The following is a 25,556-nucleotide window of genomic DNA, read 5'->3' as shown; positions in this document are numbered from 1 at the left end:
GAAGAGAGAAAAGGTTGGAGATTGTTGGGGTGCACTCTGAAAGTATTGTCAATGCCTAATTTTTCGCAGCATATAATTTCCATAATTATATTTTTAACCATGCCCATAACATTAATATAGTCAGGGATAAATAATCTTTATCCCATAAGCCAGGAAATATTGCATATCAAGTTACACATTTTAGCTCATAATGCCAAGTTTGGTCTCTAAATGTGTGGAATCATATTAGCTATCAGATGACAGTTATTAGAATTTCATATCATGTTGCACTCACATGTTATACAAAATATAAGTTCACACTATAGATTTAAGATACAGTAACAAGGGGCGTGGCTGCAGGCTATTGATAGAAGGTGACTGAATGGTCTCTGCTAAGACAATAGGATCATCCCCTCCCCCTAGAAAGTTTTCTTGGAAAGTAAATGAAACACAAACAGGTAGTTGCCTTTGGAACGCAGACCAGATAAGATGGATTTAGATTCTCCGGGAAGAGTGGCCGTCTACTACATGTGTTGCAGGAAGTGTTAAGTATACTTATAGGACTGATATGAATAGTGTAAAAAGACCCACGGTTATGGAACATGGATTATGTTAGAAAGTAGGAGCAGTTAACTTCCATTCTTTGTTATCTTCGGATATTAACATGTGCTTAGGCCCAGAGTATGTTTACATATAGTTACACAAAAAAAGCTTGTGTCTGTGTTTGAGAGTGACCTGTGTGAATAATGTTTAGCTAGGATCATTGAGATAAGGCATTGTAGTAACATATCATACATAGATATATGTGGTTCAGCAGGATATTGGTGTGGTGTGTTGGCCCTGGACGTGTGGAGGTTTATTGTGTTGGAAGTGTGGTGGTTTGATCTGTTAGGAGAGGATAGGTTTAGCTTGTTAGATTGAGATACTATCCTGTATCATACCAGAGGGTTAAGCAGAATGAGGCCTGGAATCAATTGTAGACATGTGCTCAGGCCCCGACCTACAGTGTGGCCCTTGTGTAGGTAAACGGTTAACATTGGTGTTTGAACTAGCCCATGTGTGTCCTGGATTGGTTGTAGAAGAGTTTTATAGTATATTGTATGGACTCTTTGTATTCAAAAGTGTGTGTTTGCTCAAAGGGACGCATGTATTTGAAAGCATGTGTTTGGCTATGCGTGTGTATGAATGGATTAGCTATGAACTGTTTCCACCTAAGTGTGTGAATGCTTTGTGTAATATCCAGTGAGAATATCTAGATAAACTGGTGGATAAAACCAACTTATATGTAACAAGTGTTGTTAGCATGTGCTCGGATGGTGTGTGTGTAATGCCATGTGATGTGATTATGGTATAGCTAGGCCTTGGATTGTATAGGGCCATTTAGGTGCTCTGTTCAGAGAAGTACATTGTAGCTTAATGATATTCAAACTGTGTATGCTGCAGGTTTAGTGTGTTTGATGAATGTGCAAGTTATATTCAGGATTGTGAGTATCGCATGATGCAGGTTAGAGGTAATTTGGAGTAAATGTTGTGGATAGAAATTATGAATGTACAGTCAGTTTATGGTTGGTGGCCATGCGGCAGTTTGAGTCCTTAGATTGTTAAGGTTCCTTTGTGTGCCATGTGGCGGAATCTAAAATGGTGGACACAAAGACTTGGTTAATCATAAAATGGCGGAATGCCATGCGGCAGACCAACATGTGCTCTGGCCAAAATGGCCGACAATCAGGTTCATTCATGCTACTGTATAGCCACGCCTCCCGCACTGTATTCACATACACATATATAACACTGAGGTTAGCTTTATTTAAGGATGCTGGTGTAATATTCGTTATTAATTATAATACCGGTATTGTTATATTGTATAATCCATGATACAGTTTCATCTGCTTACATTTATAAATAATATTCATTGATTATAATTCTGGACATTCGCTTATTGGTTGCGTGCGACATGAATAAATTAGATAGACTTTGCATATATAAATAAATGGACTTCCATAGTATATTATAGGAGACGTCCAACTGAAAAATGTCACGATCTAAAATTTAACCTTTATTGTTATGTTTAAAAAGAGGTGTATGCCTTACATCCTCTCACATAAGAAAATAGTGAAAATGTGCAAAAAAGATAAGAAACTGTGGTTAAAATATGGATATGGATATTAATGTTCTGGCAATATTCATACGTTGATGTCTGTAGAACCCCTATTTTATTCTATGGGATTGGTTATTTTACTCCCTGGGCTTGCTACAATTGTTTGTAAGGCTAGTTTTGATTATAATTGCAATGTAATTTCATGTGTATTTCACTACATGCATTGTACCATTTGTTTGATACAGAGTATTCAATCTTATACAATGTTTCAATAAACTAGCTGTTATCCACTACACTGCAGAATAGCTGTGTTTTCTCCTGACCTGCTGTATTGGTTTCAGGCAGCGTTTGTGCAAATGGATCTATTATTGTTTTGTTATAGCAATAATTTCACCCATGTGAACAGTGTGTATTCTAATATTTATAAACTTCACAGTGTGTGAGACCTCAATTTAGCGTCTGTTCCCAGTATTAGTTTTATGGTATCAAGTTCTTAATTGTTTCCTGATGTATGTCTGCGTCTATCTGATTGATAAATATCACAGTGTCCCTGCTGTGACATGCAGCCGTGTTATATCGTTACTAGCGGCCGTATTATATTATCGCTGGCATCCCTGGTCCAGCGGAAGGCCCTGGGACGGGTAAGTCCACTTGCGGGTCCCCTCCCTAGACCACCAGGTGTTCGGGTGGTAGGCCCGTGGGCCCAATTCAGGCACCAGGCCCGCGGGACCATAGTCGGGCTCTAGGCCCGGGGGGGGGGGTCTCAGGTTGGTGGCGTTGGGCACTAGGCCCCTTTGTGTATGTCAGGCATTAGGCCCAGTTGTGCTCTGGGCTTTAGGACAATATAGTCAGCCCTCAGGCCCATCTGTGTTGCTGGGCATGAGGCCCTTGTTGTGCGCGAGGCCCAGACCCTCCTAGGGCTGAGGCCTCTCCGAAGAAGTACGAGGCCTGCGTCGACAGGCCGCGAATTCAGGTATCGCCACAAGGGTTATTGTGGTATGGCTGGGAGCAGCCAGAGGGAGGTAGGCCCTCGTTAGGTGTTGGTGCAGTGTTGTCTATTGGCATTGTACTGTTTTATTTGACACCGTGTACTGTATGCTGAACGTGGGTTCACCAATTGTGGCCCTGTGCAGATTGTGTTCTTTTCAGGTTGTGCGTGCGTCAAGCCGCAGGTTGCGCGATGCTAGGCCGTGGCATCGGAAGATCCGGCTCTAGGTCGCAGGTTGCGTGGGCGTTAGGCGCCAGGTTGCATGACACTAGGCCGTGGCATCGGAAGATCCGGCGCTAGGTCACAGGTTGCACGGGCATTAGGTGCCAGGTTGCGCGACGCTAGGCTGTGGCATCTAGGGATCCAGCGCTAGGTCACGAGTTACGTATGACGGCTTCAGGCCGCAGGTTGTGCAGGCGTTAAGCCGCAGGCGCGTTGGTGTATTGCCCTCCTAGGGAGCAGGAGGTTACGTGAGTTCACTTTCAGGTGCCGGTATCCGCATTGGAAGCGTGACGGAAGACCAGTAAACGACTGGTGAGTAGAAATTGTATTGCATCTGTTGTCATGTTGTTTGTGCTCCTTCCCCTCCCCGGAGCGTTCCCCCACCCCAGTTACACCTGCCGTGTTCCACAAGCGGGCATAACCATTCTGAGGCCAATAGTGCCTGTGATGAGTATCCCCTCCCCCCCTTAGGGGATGTCCCCCCTTTGTTTCCCTTACAGGTGCAGTCGCTTCCGGAAACTAGTGGAGCAAGAGGAAGGTACCGGGACCACCATAGGCCCGAAGGTGAGAGACGGAGCGCAGCGAGGTGAGTCCGCGCAGCGAGCATTAGCGTTAGGTCGCGTGCCCCGCGCCTCCCACAAGTCAGCAATGTATATATTACTGGCACCACTATGCACCAATGATTATTAATTAGCCAGTAATATATACATTGCTGGCAAAGGTCAGCAATGTATATTAATGGCACCACTGGGCACCAATGATGATTATATATACCAGTAATATATACATTGCTGGCAACAGGCCAACAATGTATATATTATTGTCATCACTGCCCACCAATGTTACTCATATGCCAGTAATATATGCATTGCTGCCACGGGCCAGCAATGTATATATTATTGGCACCACTGCCCACCAGGCAGTAGTACAATTATAGCTCCCCCCCCCCCGCATAAAAATTCTGCCGCCCCTCGCCACTGCCGCCAAACAGCCCCCCCCCCCTAGCCATCGCCACCAAACAGCCCCCCCAAAATGCACTGACAGCGCAGGTACACAGAACAGTACCTGCGCTGCTTTGATCCATCAGGGCCCGGGAGTGAGGACAGGGAAGCAGCGGCCAGTGTGTAAGGGCGAGCGGCGGCCAGTGTGTAAGGGCGAGCGGCGGCCAGTGTGTAAGGGTGAGCCTCTGTGATCGCCGTGTCCCTGCATCCCTGTGGCGCTCCTCCGCCACTGCTAGAGCTGCTGAGCCCTAGTTACACCACTGCCACCTGGGGTTAAAGTGAGCCGGACTGGGGTGGAACTGCGTTCCCTCAGCTCACTTTGCCCTGTTGTCTGGCCCTGCCTACATCGCTAAAGGAGACAGCTGGGCAGAACGGTGGGAAAACCGGCTATCTCAGAGCAGGTCCATCCCTCTGTGGCATGACTATTTCAAATGATGCCCCGGTTTGCTACTCATGAGCCAATCGGAGCTTGGGGCCCAGCAGCCAATCAAGAGCTACTGATGCCTTATTGGCTGCCGGGCCGCGAGTTCCGATTCACTAGCGAGTTGTGAGCTGGCGCATCATTGAATTGTTCATTGAAATGAAATATTTTCCGTGCACATGGGTGGGATTTTGCCCGGTCAGGGCGGCGCGGGGTGGAGTTTACTTGTGCTGGGCTCGGAATATATGCAGCCCAGCAATTAGTTCTGCATCAGGCACCAAGAACAGGAATAAAATGGCCCCTGCTCCCACCCTTGGAATTCAAACCCAGCCCATTATGTAAATAGCCTTATAAATGAAAGATTTTCAGCAAAGTCTTTCGCCTCCTGAAAATCTCTCGCTCTTTGGGGAAAATAGCTCAGTATGTACGCACTACTTTGGTGATAGCTATATCTATCACAGATTTTGGCAAAGTCTTTTGAAATGAAAATCTTCAAGTGTGTATGGGCCTTAACATGCATTGGGGCAGATGTATTAAGCCTTAACAAGAGATAAATGCAAGGGTGATAAGGAGAGATGAACATCCATCCAATCACCTGCTAACTTGCATGATTGGCTGGAAGTTTATCTCTCCTTATCACCCTTGAATTTATCTCTTGTTACGGCTTAATACATCTGCCCCATTGTACTTTGATATATGCCATTAATTAATGTTATTATGTGTCAGTTTAAATTAAACAAATTTTTTACCTGTGATACACAATTGATCAGCTTTAAAGGTTTTTATTAATATTCTGAATAATTTAATATATTCTAGCGCTCCACCATACTGTTTTTTCTTGCTACCCCTTTTTTTCTGGGGACTGACCCTCCCCTGTGTGTTAGCAGCTGGCTCAACACTCTACCCCATAAGCGCCTACACTTTCACCTAGGTGAATTACTCTTTCAAGCTTCTCATGCAGTTGGAAGCCCTCCTCCCTCTCCAAAAAAAATGAAGCTGGCAAAAGCATAGGAAACAACTGTGCTTTCTACACAGATATCACAAATCCCCAAGGAGAGTCCAAGTATGTCGGTGGTTACAATGACTAGGCCTGACCATCTCAACACTGGACAGGAAGAGGAGGCTCCTTCCACCATTTGCACGTGCTGGAAGGAGAACCCCCAGTTCCTATGCTGATATTGACATTGAGGCTGTAACTTTAGTACACCAGGATGAGGTTATTTGTGTAGATCGTGCTTAGGAGAAAAGTTTATATGAAGGATAAGTTTATATGAAGGATTCTGATGGTGATGTGGTTTGTTAAAATAAGGCACAGGCTATGGGATGAAAAAGCCCATTGTCATGCCTGGGCAGACCAAAATATCCACCTCTTCAGGCTGGAATTATTTCTATCCAAATCCAGACAACAACTGTCTTGCCACATGTAGCCTGTGTAAAAGCATAATAATAGGGGTAAAGATGCTGGAACATCCTCCCTTATACGTTGCCTTCAGCACATTCATAATAAGTCATTGTCAAGTTCAGAAACTTTGGCTAAGAACATAAGCAGTCCAGGGACACCTAAATACCTTTTTTTCTGTCTTATCCAAGCACGTGCAATCCCCCCCACAACTCCTGACTTGTCAATTTCCTCCTCAATCAGGATCGGGAGTAGACGATCCTTGAGCGCTACTCCTACTGCTACTGCTGTTGTTATTGTCAATCGTCATCCCAGATGGGGAATCAGAAGATCACTTCTACTACATTAACTAAGCAATTGACTGTCCAGCAGTTCTTTGCAAGAAATATGAAGTATGATAGCAGTTACCCTGTTGCAAAGTGGATTACCACTTTGCTGGTCTGAGACATGAGGCCGGTATCTACATTAGTGCAGTGGGATTTATACAATTGATGGAGGTACTGTATCCAAATCCCATCTAAATTCCACTTCACTAAACAAGAGATTCCTAGATTGTACAGACGCACTACCAAAAAGTGTCCTGAAAAATGCTGTTGTACCCACTGTCATCTTAACCACAAACATGTGTACAATTGGAATATGGCAAATTACCCTCAATGGGTCAATATATTGCCTTCTGCAGCAACAATAGCATCAGTGTCTCACAAACGCCAACTCATTCCTATGAAGGCTATGCTGTGTATCACCAGTTTCTGTAAGAGGCATACAGCTGAGAACCTCTTAGAGCAGGGGTCAGGGAACTTTTTACCTTTTACCCCAAAATATATTTAGATAGGGTGAGTGTGGGGGCGACGGCTGCCAACAACTGGATTGTGCGGCCACGATGTTGCACTGGAAACCATACTCTTAGGTAACTGTGGGTGGCACCATGGACACGGATTACCTCAACTGCAGGTAAGACCTGGTCAACACCTTCAGGGACTGACTCCACAGAGATTGACAAGTCACTCCCGGTATCAACACGCACCTGAATTGGCCTTGCTGCGATATGGATGGTCACCTAAAATTGGGAGGGTACAGACAAACCCTTGCTTCTGACACAGCTGTATGCTGGTCGCCCCAATTTTCCTGCTCCACACTACAAAGGCTCAGGCTGTTTGGTACAGTCCATTCGTATGTGTTCCCTAGTTCCCAAGTTCCCCGCACTCATAACAGATGCCCGGATTAGGACTTGCCCCCGTGTCTGGAGGTAGAGGTTTTGGAACTGGTCGCATCTATCATCTAAGGGCTTAGAAATTTTCCCAAGTGCAGCAAGTTTCTCCATTGTGGCAGCTAGGGCCTCCATATTTTGTGGCTTAGCCTGGAGAATGCCTCTGTCTAAGACCCGTGCATAGTGGTCTATAGCTATGGTCTCTACCACTTAGGTGTCCGTATTCTTCTCCAGCTGAAGCCAAGACCTTGCAATTTTTAACAGTTCAGTCAGCTGAATTTGAGCATTCTCCATCATACTGTACTCCAACACCAGTCCTGGAACCGCTGGGCTTTGTAGGTCTTGGTTGCACTGATGCGACCCAGTATGGCAGCTTTAAGCCGCAAATAGGTGAATCACTGGTCCGCAGTGAGGTCATGGTGTATTTTCTGTGGATCTCCCATCAAATATGGGATCAGCTTATTTGCCCAGGTATCCTTCGGCCATCCCAGGCCTGTGACTGCGTTCAAAGGTCCCCAGGTAGGCTTCTACATTGTCTGAGGGACACATCTTTGGCAATGACCTAGGCTCCTAGTGATGCTGCCGCAGGAGTCCCACTTCATCAGGTGCAGGGTTTCCTTCAGAGCTTGTACTTGTTTTTGGAGAAGCTGCATCTGGGATTGCTGCCCTGCAACCACATTAGTTAAGGCCCTTAACAATTCCTCCATGGTGGATGGAACATATGCACAATATATGAATCTTGCATCCCTTATCATATACCACCAAACCACAATTCAATAAACAAAAAAAACACCCAACTTTTTTTTTTATAAACAAAACTGAAACACACACACTGGTTGATTACTTTGGTTAGTAACATGACCAGAGGAAGTTTTCAGAGTCTGTGGAGACAAAGCTCCGGTGGCTCCTAGGTTCCCACTGTTGGCTTGTGCGTCCAGCAGAAGGCCCCACGTTGGGAGCCACTTTGTAACAAACGACCTTCCACCAGACAAGACTCTAACAGAGTTGTGGGGAAAAACAGTCCGTTTACTTCCACAGCACATGAAACATGTATTTTACACAGCAAACTTACAGTACCAGGTACCTTAACCAGGCACCGGCCCACAAACAGCATACATAATTACATGCTCCCTGTCTCCAACCCACTGTCCCACCACCCTCTATCGCCTGGCCACTTCAATTCAACATATAAAAGAAAATTGTAAGGATCAAAATATACAAAAACATTGAGGTGGATCTTTATGCTACTCGACACCTTACTCCCAAATGGTTTAAATATGGACTATGAACTGAAGTGATTTTTAGAGTAACCAAATAGAGCCAAATATAATAGGGTGTGGGAATCAGAAAGTTAGAGCGTTTTCGAATTTTTTTAAAGCAGCAATCAAAAATAGGAAATCTCTCCCAAAAAATCTCACTTTAGAAAGAAAGAGATTTTGGGAGAGTTTTTCCAATTTTTTTTAAAGCGGCAATCATTAACAATGCAAAACCAGGTTGATTTTTGCCCTGTAATTGAATGCCGCTTTGAAAAAAAAGGGGAAACTCTCCCAAAATCTCTCACTTTCTGATTCTCACACCCTATTATATTTGGCCCATAATCTTTTTTAAAAGTAAATTTAATCTGTTTTATGAATGACCAGTCCTACATGTATACATAAATATGAATATTGGTATCAATTAATTGTTTTTATTTTTTTCTCTTTTTTTTGCATGCCTTTGGCCCTCTAAAAATGAGCTATACTTTGAAAGGGATGGATTTAGCCAGCATATGAAGTACAGCTTAACTTGCAGCTGTATAACTTAATTTTTAGAGTTACTGGCGGATTCACATTCAATTGGCTGTCTTCAGGATCTGGAATTACAAATAATCATGTATGGAAAGGATATAGAAAAATACTGAAAATACTAATTTGGGACTATTATTCTAGCTATCTAGCTCAGAGCACTTGGAATGAACTTCCACCCTTTGGAATGCATCCATCTACTTCCACTCAGTTTGGTGGAACGCAAAAACGTCACTTCAGGTTGGCAATTATCCAGAAGTGATCGAGAGTCCCAAACTTATGTTAAATCAAGACTATTTAGAAGGGTATAAATCCCTAAAAGTTCAGAATGATAATATCCACATCTGATAAGGGACATTGCAGTCCGAAATGCATTGTGATCACGTTATTATGCCAACGGAAGGTGTTGCCATTGGTCTCACATGTCTCTCTATATATTAACCCCTTCCTGACAGAGCCAGTTTTTGCGTTCCTGACAGAGCCCTTTTTTTCAAATCTGACATGTATCACTTAAGTGGGGATAACTTTTTTTTGCTTTTACTTATCCCAGTGATTTTGAGATTGTTTTTTCGTGACACATTGTACTTCAAATTAGTGGTAAATTTGGGTCGATACAGTCTGTTTTTTTTTGTGAAAAATACCAAAATGTCGTGAAAAAATGGAAAATTTAGCAATTTGCAAAATGTTAAATTTTCTGCTTGTGAGACAAATAATCATACCACTCAAAATAGTTAATAACTAACATAGACCATATGTCTACTTTATGTTTCCATCATTATTTCAACTTCCTTTTAATTTTTTTGGACACTAGGAGGCTTACAATATGAATAGCAAATTCTCAAATTTTCACAAAAATTTCAAACACTGATTTTTTTAGGGACCAGTTCAGTTCTGATGTGACTTTGAGGGACTTGTATGTGAGACACCCCCATAAATGATACCATTTCAAAAACTGCACCCCTCACAGTATTCAAAACAGCATTTTGGAAGTTTGTTAACCCTTTAGGTGTTTCACAGGAATTAAAACAAAGTGTAGGTGAAATTTCAAAATTTCATTTTTTTTGCAGATTTGCAATTTTAATACATTTTTCTAAGGAACACAGTACATTTTACTAGAGAAATGTGACTAAAAATTGATTCCCCAATTCTTTTGTTTTCATAAATATCCTATATGTGGCCCTAGTGTGCACGTTGACCAAACCACAGGCTTCATAATAGAAGGAGCACCTACTTGATTTTGGAGCCTCCTTTTTATGAGATTATTTTTTAGGCACCATGTAGGTTTCTAGGCACCATAAGATGCTAAAATTTAGGAACCCCCCCACAAGTGACCCCATTTTGCAAACTACACCCCTCAGGGAATTCATCTAGGGGTATAGTGTACATTTCAAACCCCCAGGGGTTTCACCAATTGTGGTACAACTGGGCAGTGAAAATGAAAAATTAAATTTTTTACACAAAAATGCAGTTCTGGCTCAAAATTTTTCATTTTCAGAAGGTATGAAGGAGAAAAGCACCCCAAAATCTGTGCCCCAATTTCTCCCGAGTACGGCAATGCCTCACATGTGACCAAAAAATACCATTTGGGTGCATGGCAGGACTCAGAAAGGAAGGAGTGATTTTTGGATTTTGCAGCTCAGATTCTGGTGGAATGTTGGTGGGTGCTATGTTGCATTAGCAAGACCCCCCAAGCACCAATACAGTGGAACCCCCCCACAAGTGACCCCATTTTGCAAACTACACCCCTCAGGGAATTCATCTAGGGGTATAGTGTACATTTCAAACCCCCAGGGGTTTCACCAATTTTGATACAACTGGGCAGTGAAAATGAAAAATTACATTTTTTTACACAAAAATGCAGTTCTGGCTCAAAATTTTTCATTTTCATAAGGTATGAAGGAGAAAAAGCACCCCAAAATCTGTGCCCCAATTTCTCCCGAGTATGGCAATGCCTCATATGTGACCAAAAAATACCAGTTGGGTGCATGGCAGGACTCAGAAGGGAAGGAGTGATTTTTGGTGGTGGAATGTTGGTGGGTGCTATGTCGCATTAGCAAGACCCCCAAAGCACCAATACAGTGGAACCCCCCCACAAGTGACCCCATTTTGCAAACTACACCCCTCAGGGAATTCATCTAGGGGTATAGTGTACATTTCAAACCCCCAGGGGTTTCACCAATTTTGATACAACTGGGCAGTGAAAATGAAAAATTAAATTTTTTTACACAAAAATGCAGTTCTGGCTCAAAATTTTTCATTTTCAGAAGGTATGAAGGAGAAAAAGCACCCCAAAATCTGTGCCCCAATTTCTCCCGAGTACGGCAATGCCTCACATGTGACCAAAAAATACCATTTGGGCGCATGGCAGGACTCAGAAGGGAAGGAGTGATTTTTGGATTTTGCAGCTCAGATTCTGGTGGAATTTTGGTGGGTGCTATGTCGCATTAGCAAGACCCCCCAAGCACCAATACAGTGGAACCCCCCCACAAGTGACCCCATTTTGCAAACTACACCCCTCAGGGAATTCATCTAGGGGTATAGTGTACATTTCAAACCCCCAGGGGTTTCACCAATTTTGATACAACTGGGCTGTGCAAATGCAAAATTACATTTTTTACACAAAAATGCAGTTCTGGCTCAAAATTTTTCATTTTCACAAGGAATGAAGGAGACAAAGCACCCCAAAATCTGTGCCCCAATTTCTCCCGAGTACGGCAATGCCTCACATGTGACCAAAAAATACCATTTGGGTGCATGGCAGGACTCAGAAAGGAAGGAGTGATTTTTGGATTTTGCAGCTCAGATTCTGGTGGAATGTTGGTGGGTGCTATGTTGCATTAGCAAGACCCCCCAAGCACCAATACAGTGGAACCCCCCCACAAGTGACCCCATTTTGCAAACTACACCCCTCAGGGAATTCATCTAGGGGTAAAGTGTACATTTCAAACCCCCAGGGGTTTCACCAATTTTGATACAACTGGGCAGTGAAAATGAAAAATTACATTTTTTTACACAAAAATGCAGTTCTGGCTCAAAATTTTTCATTTTCATAAGGTATGAAGGAGAAAAAGCACCCCAAAATCTGTGCCCCAATTTCTCCCGAGTATGGCAATGCCTCATATGTGACCAAAAAATACCAGTTGGGTGCATGGCAGGACTCAGAAGGGAAGGAGTGATTTTTGGTGGTGGAATGTTGGTGGGTGCTATGTCGCATTAGCAAGACCCCCAAAGCACCAATACAGTGGAACCCCCCCACAAGTGACCCCATTTTGCAAACTACACCCCTCAGGGAATTCATCTAGGGGTATAGTGTACATTTCAAACCCCCAGGGGTTTCACCAATTTTGATACAACTGGGCAGTGAAAATGAAAAATTACATTTTTTTACACAAAAATGCAGTTCTGGCTCAAAATTTTTCATTTTCAGAAGGTATGAAGGAGAAAAAGCACCCCAAAATCTGTGCTTCAATTTCTCCCGAGTACGGCAATGCCTCACATGTGACCAAAAAATACCATTTGGGCGCATGGCAGGACTCAGAAGGGAAGGAGTGATTTTTGGATTTTGCAGCTCAGATTCTGGTGGAATTTTGGTGGGTGCTATGTCGCATTAGCAAGACCCCCCAAGCACCAATACAGTGGAACCCCCCCACAAGTGACCCCATTTTGCAAACTACACCCCTCAGGGAATTCATCTAGGGGTATAGTGTACATTTCAAACCCCCAGGGGTTTCACCAATTTTGATACAACTGGGCTGTGCAAATGCAAAATTACATTTTTTACACAAAAATGCAGTTCTGGCTCAAAATTTTTCATTTTCACAAGGAATGAAGGAGACAAAGCACCCCAAAATCTGTGCCCCAATTTCTCCCGAGTACGGCAATGCCTCACATGTGACCAAAAAATACCATTTGGGTGCATGGCAGGACTCAGAAAGGAAGGAGTGATTTTTGGATTTTGCAGCTCAGATTCTGGTGGAATGTTGGTGGGTGCTATGTTGCATTAGCAAGACCCCCCAAGCACCAATACAGTGGAACCCCCCCACAAGTGACCCCATTTTGCAAACTACACCCCTCAGGGAATTCATCTAGGGGTATAGTGTACATTTCAAACCCCCAGGGGTTTCACCAATTTTGATACAACTGGGCAGTGAAAATGAAAAATTACATTTTTTTACACAAAAATGCAGTTCTGGCTCAAAATTTTTCATTTTCATAAGGTATGAAGGAGAAAAAGCACCCCAAAATCTGTGCCCCAATTTCTCCCAGTATGGCAATGCCTCATATGTGACCAAAAAATACCAGTTGGGTGCATGGCAGGACTCAGAAGGGAAGGAGTGATTTTTGGTGGTGGAATGTTGGTGGGTGCTATGTCGCATTAGCAAGACCCCCAAAGCACCAATACAGTGGAACCCCCCCACAAGTGACCCCATTTTGCAAACTACACCACTCAGGGAATTCATCTAGGGGTATAGTGTACATTTCAAACCCCCAGGGGTTTCACCAATTTTGATACAACTGGGCAGTGAAAATGAAAAATTACATTTTTTTACACAAAAATGCAGTTCTGGCTCAAAATTTTTCATTTTCAGAAGGTATGAAGGAGAAAAAGCACCCAAAAATCTGTGCCCCAATTTCTCCCGAGTACGGCAATGCCTCACATGTGACCAAAAAATACCATTTGGGTGCATGGCAGGACTCAGAAGGGAAAGAGTGATTTTTGGATTTTGCAGCTCAGATTCTGGTGGAATTTTGGTGGGTGCTATGTCGCATTAGCAAGACCCCCCAAGCACCAATACAGTGGAACCCCCCCACAAGTGACCCCATTTTGCAAACTACACCCCTCAGGGAATTCATCTAGGGGTATAGTGTACATTTCAAACCCCCAGGGGTTTCACCAATTTTGATACAACTGGGCTGTGCAAATGCAAAATTACATTTTTTACACAAAAATGCAGTTCTGGCTCAAAATTTTTCATTTTCACAAGGAATGAAGGAGACAAAGCACCCCAAAATCTGTGCCCCAATTTCTCCCGAGTACGGCAATGCCTCACATGTGACCAAAAAATACCATTTGGGTGCATGGCAGGACTCAGAAAGGAAGGAGTGATTTTTGGATTTTGCAGCTCAGATTCTGGTGGAATGTTGGTGGGTGCTATGTTGCATTAGCAAGACCCCCCAAGCACCAATACAGTGGAACCCCCCCACAAGTGACCCCATTTTGCAAACTACACCCCTCAGGGAATTCATCTAGGGGTATAGTGTACATTTCAAACCCCCAGGGGTTTCACCAATTTTGATACAACTGGGCAGTGAAAATGAAAAATTACATTTTTTTACACAAAAATGCAGTTCTGGCTCAAAATTTTTCATTTTCAGAAGGTATGAAGGAGAAAAAGCACCCCAAAATCTGTGCCCCAATTTCTCCCGAGTACGGCAATGCCTCACATGTGACCAAAAAATACCAGTTGGGTGCATGGCAGGACTCAGAAGGGAAGGAGTGATTTTTGGATTTTGCGGCTCAGATTCTGGTGGAATGAATGGTGGGTGCTATGTGGCATTAGCAAGACCCCCGAAGCACGGTGAAATGATTAACCTAAAAATCCATAGATGTGTGGTATATTTTAAAACACTCCTTTATACATAGGCCGGGTTTGTCGGGGCAAGTGTCACACTGGAAAATAGTTTGCTTTCTTATTCCCTTTTTATAGCAAACTTTGCACCTTTTTTGTGTCCTGCCCTTTTTTCCAGTGGAGGGGATTTCATCAGGAAAATGCTGCCCTGGTACAATACGGGGGCCAGTACTAGAAGTACTGGGGCCCTCTGCCTGCTGGTCCCAAATACTAGGCCCTTTATGACTTCCTCTTGAAAGTGCATAAATGTCCCCCTCTGGCCGGTAGAACGGAATAGCACGTAAGCGTTATACAGTGCCATCTGGATGATATACACGGCCAGCTTCTTGTACCAGATTTTTGTTTTCCGCAGGGGACTGTACGGCTTCGGTACCTGATCTGAAAGATCCACTCCGCCCATGTACCTATTGTAATCCAGGATACAATTAGGTTTTGAGGTGTGGGTACTGGTACCTCGTACAGGGACGGAGGTGGTACTGTCTCCGTGAATTGTTGTCAGTATAAGGACATCCCTCTTGTCCTTATATTTGACCAACAACATATTTTCGGTGCATATTCCCCTGCTTTCACCCCTTCTCATTACTTGGGCAATGTGCGTTTTTGGGAGGCCTCTTTGGTTCTTGCGCACAGTACCGCAAGCTGCTGTACCTCTTGAACCAAGGGCCTTAAACAGGGGGATGCTGGTGTAAAAGTTATCCACATAGAGGTGATAACCTTTATCCAGGAAGGGGTGCACTAAATCCCAGACAATTTTTCCACTAACACCTACGAGGGAGGGGGGGCATTCTGGCGGTTCAATTCTTGAATCCTTCCCTTCATATACCCTAAACCTGTGGATGTACCCTGAGGTGCTTTCACACAGCTTATACATTTTCATGCCATACCTTGCCCTCTTACTGGGAAGGTACTGGCGGAATTTAACCCTTCCTTTAAAATGTATAAGGGACTCGTCTATGCAAATGAATTTATCTGGGATGTACATCTCTTCAAATTTGGCACTGAAATGATCAATGACCGGCCTGACTTTGAATAGCCGGTCAAAGGTGGGATCATCTCTGGGTGGGCACTGTGCATTATCGTTGTAATGCAAAAATTTAAGGATCGTCTCAAATCGAGCCCGGGGCATGGCCATACGGTAAAATGGGGTGCTGTACAGAACATCTGTACTCCAATATTGCCTAATTTCTGGCTTTTTTACTATGCCCATATGAAACACCAGACCCCAAAACGTCATCATCTCTACTGCATCTACAGGGGTCCACCTAGCAAATGATGACGTGGGGTTTTGAGCAATAAACTGCTGGGCATATAAATTAGTTTGGTCCACCATTAAATTTATAAAATCATCAGAGAAAAATAATTTGAAAAAGTCAATTTCTCTGAGACCTGTGGAATCAAATTGGATTCCTGGCATGGCCAAAAACTCAGGAACCTGGGGCTCAAAATTGTCTGGTGGTGGGGTCCATACGAGATCAATTATTGGGGGGGGGTGGTCTCAGCTGCTCTACGGGGGCGTCTTTGAGGGGGTCCCTCATCACTAGAGGAGGAAGAGGAGCTTAAGACGAAGCCTTCAAATTCCCCGCTTGCATCACTGGCTGTGTCAGAGTCAGAGGCAAGCATGGCATATGCCTCCTCCGCTGAATACATTCTTCTGGATGACTGGGATGACATTTGGGATGACATTTGGGATGACATTTGGGATGACATTTTTATTTTTGTGTTACTGGTAGTGAAATGTTTCAACACGTGTATAGTGTAGGGGGGGGTACAAACTTTATTTCAACCCGGGGGGTATGTAGTGTGTAGTGTGTATGTAGTGCAGAAAAAAAAATACTTTATACAAAAAAAAAAAATTGAAGGGGTAAAAAAAAAAAAAATTGAAGGGGTTAAAAAAAAAAAAAATTGAAGGGGTTAAAAAAAAAAAAAAAAAAAGGTCCTGCGCCAAAAATTGAGCACAGATGTTGGTCAGTTACGTCCGTCACTGAACAGCGCTCAAAGGCAACAGGAATTTGATAAAAAAAAAGATCAACCCTGTGCCGAAAAAGCTGATCAGTGATGTACGTCACTGATCAGCGCACAGTGGCCACAGGACACCCACAAAATCACAGTGTGTGTAAAAAAAAAATTAAAAAAAGACCCCACAGCAGCCTCAAAAAAAAAAAAGGTGATCAGTGATGCGACACTGATTACCAGTGAGGGGCAGCAGGTGCACAACCTTTGGTGCAACTGACAGTGCAACTGGCAGCAACTGGCAGGTATATATATAAAAAAAAAAAACCTCTGCACCCCCAAAAAGTTGCTGATCACCTCAGATATAGTGATCAGCACAAAAGGCGGGGGCAGCAGACACAAAATTTAGCACTCTCTATCACTCTCTGTCACTATCTCTCTCTATCTCTCTATCTCTCACTATCTATCACTCTATGACACTGCAGCAGCAGCACTGACAGTTATATATATGAAAAATAACCCCTGCACCCCCAAAAAGTTGCTGGGGGTGCACAAAATGGGGGCAGCAGACACAAAATATAGCAGTCTCTATCACTCTCTGTCACTATCTCTCTCTATCTCTCTATCTCTCTATCTCTCACTATCTATCACTCTATAACACTGCAGCAGCAGCACTGACAGGTATATATATATATATAAAAAAAAACCTGCGCCCCCAAAAAGTTGCTGATCAGTTAATTTATACTGATCAGCACAAAAGGGGGGGCAGCAGTCAGTTATATAAAAAATATATAGCACAATCTGTCACTATCTCTCTATCTCTCTCTATCTCTCTCTCTCTCTCTCTCTATCTCTCTATCTATAACTATATCACACTGCAGCAGCACAAAATATAGCACTCTCTGACACTATCTCTCTCTATCTCTCTCTATCTCTCTCTCTCTATCTAACGCTATTACACTGCAGCAGCACAAGTTCACAACACAGGAAGTCACAAGTAGTAACAGGATCCAGGAAGCATCCAGCACACTACAAGCAGTAATGAAGCAGTGATCAGGTAAGTATTTTGCTCGGTTCAGGTCAGTATACTGCGTCAGCTAGGCACGGTGACCGCACTGCACGCAATTCCAGACCGGAATGGCGTCTGCAGTGCAGTCACCGTTAGTTTAAATCCCCCTTCTTGGCTGTGATTGGTCCGTCGGTCCGACGAACCAATCACGGCCTTTGGGGGCGGGCGGGGTGAGGTAGGGTGACACCAGTGTCACCCTTACACCCCGCGGTGATTGGTGCTGTACTTTACAGCACCAATCACCTCCGATCGCGTGTCACCGGCGAACGTTATTCGCCGGTGACACAGAAAACGCTGTAATTGGCTGTTCACACTGAACAGCCAATCACAGCGATCGCCGACGGGGGGGCGGCATCGCAGCCCCCCCTGGGCATGCAGGGACATGTCTGCTGTCAGGGACAGCAGACATGTTGAAACTGTCACCGCGTCTATAGACGCGGTGACAGTTACAAGCCATGACGTACATTTACGCCATGTGTCGGGAAGTACTTCCCGACCATGACGTAAATGTACGTCAAATGTCGGGAAGGGGTTAAGCTTGTGCGGTGGTGCAGATTTCTGCTACCCGGGACTTACCATCAAAATCAGCACCCAGCCCACTGTTTTTTCATGTATATTTTATTTGCACATTGACCTAGAGATGGAGCCATTCTTATTGTTGCTGGTGCTGGGCCAGCCACCCATACCTGGCGGATGGCACCTGGTGCGCACATGGACTCGCAAGCATCTGGGATGCTCCCACATCTCGGATGCTCGCACGTCCATTGCTGGGAATGGGAAGTGCCTCTGATGCATGCACACCACAGCATAGGGTGGCAAGTGGCATGCTTGGTGACACTCTGTATGTAGCATATGCACCTTATATATATATATATATGTATATATAAATATATATATTTTTTTTTTTTATATGAAAATAAAATGCCTTTTTTATGGTAAACCTTCCACTAATTTAATACCCTTTTTGGCTTAAAAGGGGTTTAAATTGTGCATATGTATCTTCTTTGTTATATAGTGCCTATCTTGTTTGGTCCATCCACTTTTTCAGAATACCTTTGAGAGTTGGTGTTGGTCTCTTCAGAGCTGCTAAAGTTCATTCTGCGCGATATATATACTGCCTACCTTTACTTGTTTCCTTATCCCTATTCTAAGCACCACACACATACACAGACACACACCACAGTTAGAAGTTACTTCAGCTTTGTAATGACAGTGGTTAACTGCTGAAGTTATTTTAACAAGCTGAAATCGGAAACACAATTTTTTACAAAACAGAAGAACAACTAAATTTTTATAATAATATTAATAATAATAATAAATTATTATTGGGTACTTGTTTCCTAGCACGGCGTCCATCGCATACCATACCCAGTGGTGTGCGATGCGTGCGATGCAATGCGATATTCATGTTAAATTAACAGGAGTGCTTGTACAAGGAAATATCACATAGCATTGCATGCCAGCAAATGGCATGTGATGCGATGTGATTTTTAATTGTACAAGCACCCTGATGGGTGCTTACCATGTTAAATGCACCCCGATTGTCAACGCCACCCCCACTATCAACGCCAACCCAAAGCATGGCAAGCGCAGCGGTACACGTCCTCCGACCTTTTCATACCCCCACTATCCACGTCGGCATGGAGTTGGAGTTTAGATAGTGTGGCGAGCACAGCGAGTCACGGAGCCCGAAGCGTGGCGAGCGTAGCGTGCCCCACGAGGGGACGCGTAATACGAGCCCGAAGGGTGGTGAGCGCAGCGAGCCCCGCGAGGGGACGCGGAATACATGTAAAGTAATCCGTGTCCCCTAGCGGGGCTCGCGGGGCTCGCTTCGCTCGCTGCGCTTTGGGCTCGGTGGCTTGCTGCGCTCCCCACACTATGTAAAATCAACTAGTGGAGGTATGAAAAAGTCGGAGGACGCGTACCGCCACGCTTCAGGTTGCCGTTGATAGTGGGGGTGGCGTTGCCAATGGGGGTGCATTTAACATTGAAAGCACCCGTCAGGGTGCTTGAACAATTAAAAATCGCATAGCATGCCGCTATATTGCATGCGATGCGATTGTATAAGATGTACTACGATCAAAATCGGGGGCGCCATGCTAGGAAACAAGTACCTTATTATTAGTAGTAGTATTATTATTAAAAGTAGTAGTAGTTGTATTAATAGTAGCAGTGGCGTAACTATTATTGAAGCTCCCCCCCGCCGCACAGTTTGGCAGCACCCCCCCCCCCTTTACCCCCTCCCCACCACCTTACCCCGTTTATATGTCCTCTGGTACCTGCCGCTGTGCCGCATCAGTCTGCAGTCCCGGTCGGGTCTCCCTGCTCTCCCGGCTCCTGCTAATTAAAACTGACACTTAGAAAATGGCTGCCCCCGTACAGCAGACCGTTTTTAAGGATGCTAGAGGAGGCCTGCGCCTCCTCTAGCATCCTCAAAAACGGTCTGCAGTACGGGGGCAGCCATTATATAAGTGTCAATTTTCAATGCAGGAGCCGGGAGAGCAGGGAGACCCGGCCGGTACCGCAGACTGATGTGGCACAACGGCAGGTACATGCAGCGGCATTAAGTGGAGGCAGCGGGTAACGATAGCCCCGCAGCCCCCCCCCCCCCGGCGCCCTCACTCACTAAGCGCCTCCCCGCCACCGCGGGCGCTGCGGGGCTCTAGTTACGCCACTGAATAGTAGTAATAGTCGTAGTAGTAGTTTTGTTATTATTAATAATAATAGTATAGCACAAGGTGACTCTGTGATGAAGTGTGCACAACAAACCAAAAGCAGCTTAATAAACAATTTAAAAGGTTAATAAAATAACAGGAATAATATTAGTAATAACGTCTAATGATATAGTGCCAACATGGTATACAGTGATTTCTAGAAAACTATTATTTTTAGAATATCATTCACAAATAAAAATACAATAAAAATATTGTAGATTTATAATTATGAGAGTTACCTGTTGTTTCAAGAGTTCCCGAACCTCTTTTAACACGAGATTGGTTTCTTTCATCTCTGCAAGCATTTGTGGAGCAAGATCTCCTCCTAAAATAATGTTAAAAATATGTTATCCGTGCATAGTTTAGAACAGCAGTGGCCAAACTGCCACATGCAGCTCTTTCTTTATTCACATGCGGCTCCCAACACTGACAGCCTCTGAATATCATACCTCCCAACTGTCACGATTACAGCGGGACAGTCCCGATTTTCGGGTCCTGTCCCGCTGTCCCACCCGCGGCAGGCATTGTCCCGCTGCGGGGGGTGGCAGTTGGGAGACCCCCCAATCTAATAGAACAGACGCTGTGCGCACAGCATCTATTCTCGTATGAAAATGAGGTTGCGGCTAATTAGCATAAGCCGCACCCTCATTTACATACGCCTCGCCCCCTTTTCGGGCGTCCCTATTTCCCCAACACAGAAGTTGGGAGGTATGGAATATTCTGCCTTGTGAGCAGTGTACCGGATAGTGGGGGTTATTCAGACCTGACCACATGGCTGCAGACTTGCAGCCGGGTGATAATCAATGGATTGCGCATACATACATACATACATACATACATACATTTCAAAGTACGCACATGCAAGGCCATCCATCAATAAAAGCCAGCTTTTTTTATCAGTGGAATGCAGACACTCTGCCACTGTGAAGGTTATCCTGATCACAGGGCTGTGATTATCAAATGACCGCGCATTTGTATGCAAGGCCACCCAGTGATAAAATCCAGCAACTTTTTTCATTTTAATTGCAAGCTGTTCTTTAGTTGATTGACAGAAAGCTGGCTGTTGTGGGTGTCATCTGGTCATTTTCTGGGAGTAACAGGGAAAACATAGGCATGCCCAGGTGTTTTCAAGTACAGCATGTGACGTCAGCTCTGGCAACTATCAGCCTGTTTCTATCACACTGGCTGAGTAAGTCCTGGGCTACACACAGATGGACGGCACAGACTGGGGAAATTATTCAGTGGTGAATGGTTGTGAATGGATTTGAAGCTACTCCAGGGCTGCAATATTTTTGCTGCCTTGTATAGGGAGGGATTAGGCTGGGTGGTGATTACCTGACCGCGAGGCCCTACAAATTAGCAGCCCAGCGATAAGTTCTGAATATCCCCCAGCTGTGAAAGTCATAAATGCATGGCATGCAGCCATCTCCTATTCATAGCTTTTGTCCCCATGTCAGGTGGGCCAGGTATAAATTTGGTCCCTGTGACGAATTCCTTTTCAAAGAGGCTTCTGGGGTCCTAAGATTTATAACACTGCAGTGATTTCTGAGTACAGGATGCACTTACCCCCCTTACATACTGAGCTCATTGCAATTAAGGGGACAGTGACACATGAAGGGCTGCATTGACAATATTAAGGGCTGATGTAGCGGCATGGGGAGACGAGTAACACAATGGGCTACTGGAATGACACATGAGGCTGGTCTTGTGCTGGAGCCGACATTTATTACGTGAATCTGCCATTTTTAATGTACTTTATTCATGTTGGATCTGGCTTTTTCCATGCATTTTATTCAATCACATACAAATCACTGGCAAATAATAAGTGCTTAATATCACCCCGTGTGTACACAGCTTTAAATGGCTCGTAAATAAATGTGCTCAAATGGGCTAATTAAGGGTACCAACGGATGTTTGTCATTTGTATGCAACATGCGATCCTATGGAGGATCTCGGGTGCATGTACATGTATGCATACACCATCTCAGTGCTGTGTCCGCAAAATGTTGCAGGCACTAAAGGTGCCCATGCACGCTGCGAGAATCACATACGTTATGGCTTAGATTGCATCGCATGGCATGCATGCAATGTGTGTGCGATGCGATCCGAAAGCAGTACAAAAAGTATGTGCAGCACATACTTTTTGTACTGTGCAATGTGATGCCCAATTGCAGCGTGTATGGCCACCTTTAGCCACATAACCCAGCCCATTATTTAAAGTTATTTAAGTGTCTAAATTAATATAAAAAAATATACAATTATTAAAAAAATTGTTATAAACATGTATAATATAAAACTCTCTGTTCTTTTGCTGTTTAACTCTTGTGCAGTCCCTCCTCTTCTATCTGTGTAGGTAGGACGCTGAGGAGAAAGCCATTACACCCCTCTTGTGACTAAGGGGGAGAGAAGGAGGAGATGGAAGAAGAGGGGAGGAGATAGAGGGGGCGGAGTGTTGAGGACTGGCAATGGCACTGGCACAGCACACTGAGAAGCGGGAAGGAAGGGGAGGCAGCACTGCTGCCTGTTCGTCATTTGATTGACAGCTGACAGGCGCAGGGAGCAATGGGTAGGGGGTGGATCCGGACATGACATGTCATCCAGGCATTCACAGACAGCGCTACATGCCTCAGCGCAAGTGTCCGTGAGGAAGAGGGGGCAGGTCGCAGGAGGAGGACAGTGTGTGCACGGTGCAGGGAGCTGCTCAGCCTCTCCATACTGCCTCCCACTGTCAGACAGGCACTGAGGGTGGCATGCAGGCTGTGTGCACGGTGCAGGGAGCAGCTGTTTATACTGCCGCCCGCCTGCTGTCAGATAGGCCAATTGCAGCGTGTATGGCCACCTTTAGCCACATAACCCAGCCCATTATTTAAAGTTATTTAAGTGTCTAAATTAATATAAAAAAATGGTACTTATGTATTATCTGGGCTCCCATGTTAAATGCACCCCATTTTTTTCATACCCCTACTATCCAACTATGCATGGAGTTGATTTTATATAGTCTGGCGAGCGCAGCGAGCCACCGTGCCCGAAGCGTGGCGAGCGCAGCGAGCCCCGCGAGGGGACGCGGTCTCATAAGAAAAACGGGAGCCCAGATATTACATAAGTACCAAAAAAATATACAATTATTAAAAAAAATGTTATAAACATGTATAATATAAAACTCTCTGTTCTTTTGCTGTTTAACTCTTGTGCAGTCCCTCCTCTTCTATCTGTGTAGGTAGGACGCTGAGGAGAAAGCCATTACACCCCTCTTGTGACTAAGGGGGAGAGAAGGAGGAGATGGAAGAAGAGGGGAGGAGATAGAGGGGGCGGAGTGTTGAGGACTGGCAATGGCACTGGCACAGCACACTGAGAAGTGGGAAGGAAGGGGAGGCAGCACTGCTGCCTGTTCGTCATTTGATTGACAGCTGACAGGCGCAGGGAGCAATGGGTAGGGGGTGGATCCGGACATGACATGTCATCCAGGCATTCACAGACAGCGCTACATGCCTCAGCGCAAGTGTCCGTGAGGAAGAGGGGGCAGGTCGGAGGAGGAGGACAGTGTGTGCACGGTGCAGGGAGCTGCTCAGCCTCTCCATACTGCCTCCCACTGTCAGACAGGCACTGAGGGTGGCATGCAGGCTGTGTGCACGGTGCAGGGAGCAGCTGTTTATACTGCCGCCCGCCTGCTGTCAGATAGGCACTGCGGGCGGCGTGCAGGAGGCAGTGACAGTGAGGGCTGAGGCAGCTTTAGCAGAGCAGGGAGGGAGACAGCGCCTTTTCAGCATGGCACCTCCCTGCTTTGCAGGAGCTGCTGAGTGGGTAGCGCCGGCCCTGGGCCTGGCAAATGTTCATAACCATGTACTGATACATTTTTTACAGTTATGACATACAATATGCATTGTGATCAGGGGAGCTGAGAGAGGGGGGGAGCAGGTACTAATTACCCGGGCCCAGGCTTGCTGAAGGGGCCCCGCAGGGGCCCTGGTTCGACCCCTCCCTTCCCCCTCCGTCCCTCCCGGGTATCACCAGTAGCACACACTTCTACAGCATGTGCTGTTCTGACAGCAGGCTCAGCATGAGTGTCTCACTGACAGCGTGAGAGGTCATGCTGAGCCTGCTGTCAGCACAGCACATGGTGTAGGTGTGTGCTGCATCTGAGATTACAGTTTTTAGAGTTTTCTTTTACCCACCTCTAAACATTTTGGGGGTGTGGCCTAAGTGTGGGAGGTGCCCACACCACACACACTTAGGCCACACCCCCAAAATTTTACCGGGGCCCGGCATTCCTCTCGGCTGCCCTGATTGTGATAAAACTGTGCGTCAAAATTCTGTGTTCTAAAAGCCTAAAGGGCAGATTTATTAAGCTTGGAGAAGAGATAAACTGGAGATAAAGCGGAGAAAAGGTAAAAGTAGATAAAGCAGCTGTGTTTGAAAAAGACAGTTGGGAGTTGATTGGCTGTGCTTTATCTCCTTTTACCTTTTCTCCGCTTTATCTCCAGTTTATCTCTTCTCCAAGCTTAATAAACCTGCCCCTAAAAAATGGCAGTTATGAGTTATTATCTCACTCAAAGGTTTAATATATACGGTAGATCCCTGTGTTTGATACATTACAAAAATAGTTGGTTGCCAATTCATGTTTGTGACGATGTTCACCAAGTGAGCGATTATTAGCAGAGTGTTCCTCTGATGTTATTACACTGCGTATATGTCAAGGTGTCGCTGTGATCATGCTCTCAATGAGTATTTAATGGCAAAATATTTGACAAGAAGTGACCATTTGCTGGTGTTACTGGGAAGTGGTTGAAAAAAATCTTGGCTTGTTATTGATGTTTTCCGGTGTCTATATGTTGTCAGATGCAAGTCTGTATGTACAATAACGTGGCGCCTGCATCTGAATTGCCTTGTCTGTGAAGCCGGATATGTGAAAACATGTTGTTCTTTGTTTTGCGTATAAGGTGCAAATGTGTATGCAGCTGTGAATGAGTTTGCAAAGGCAACAGTGGAGTCTGTGTTATTTTCTTTTTATTGGATAACAATGTTTAGATTTTAAGATTTGATTATAACATATATATGGCCAGTTAATAACAAAAATATATGCCAAAATACATT

The 25,556-nt window shown here is 44.7% G+C and overlaps 1 protein-coding gene across 1 annotated transcript in view; it reads right to left on the bottom strand.

Moving 5' to 3' along the window:
- COMP (cartilage oligomeric matrix protein) overlaps positions 1–25,556 on the bottom strand; it is a 151,446-nt gene that overhangs the window by 112,952 nt on the left and 12,938 nt on the right. The window contains exon 2 of the mRNA XM_083179394.1: positions 20,705–20,790. Within this exon, the coding sequence (XP_083035520.1) occupies positions 20,705–20,790 (86 nt within the window). The remainder of the gene's footprint in view (positions 1–20,704; positions 20,791–25,556) is intronic.

The sequence above is a fragment of the Crinia signifera genome, chromosome 1, assembly GCF_055691185.1.
Source record: "Crinia signifera chromosome 1, ASM5569118v1, whole genome shotgun sequence".
Lineage (NCBI taxonomy): Eukaryota > Metazoa > Chordata > Amphibia > Anura > Myobatrachidae > Crinia > Crinia signifera.
Note: the sequence above shows the minus strand (reverse complement) of the source record. Positions and strands in the feature narration are given on the sequence as shown.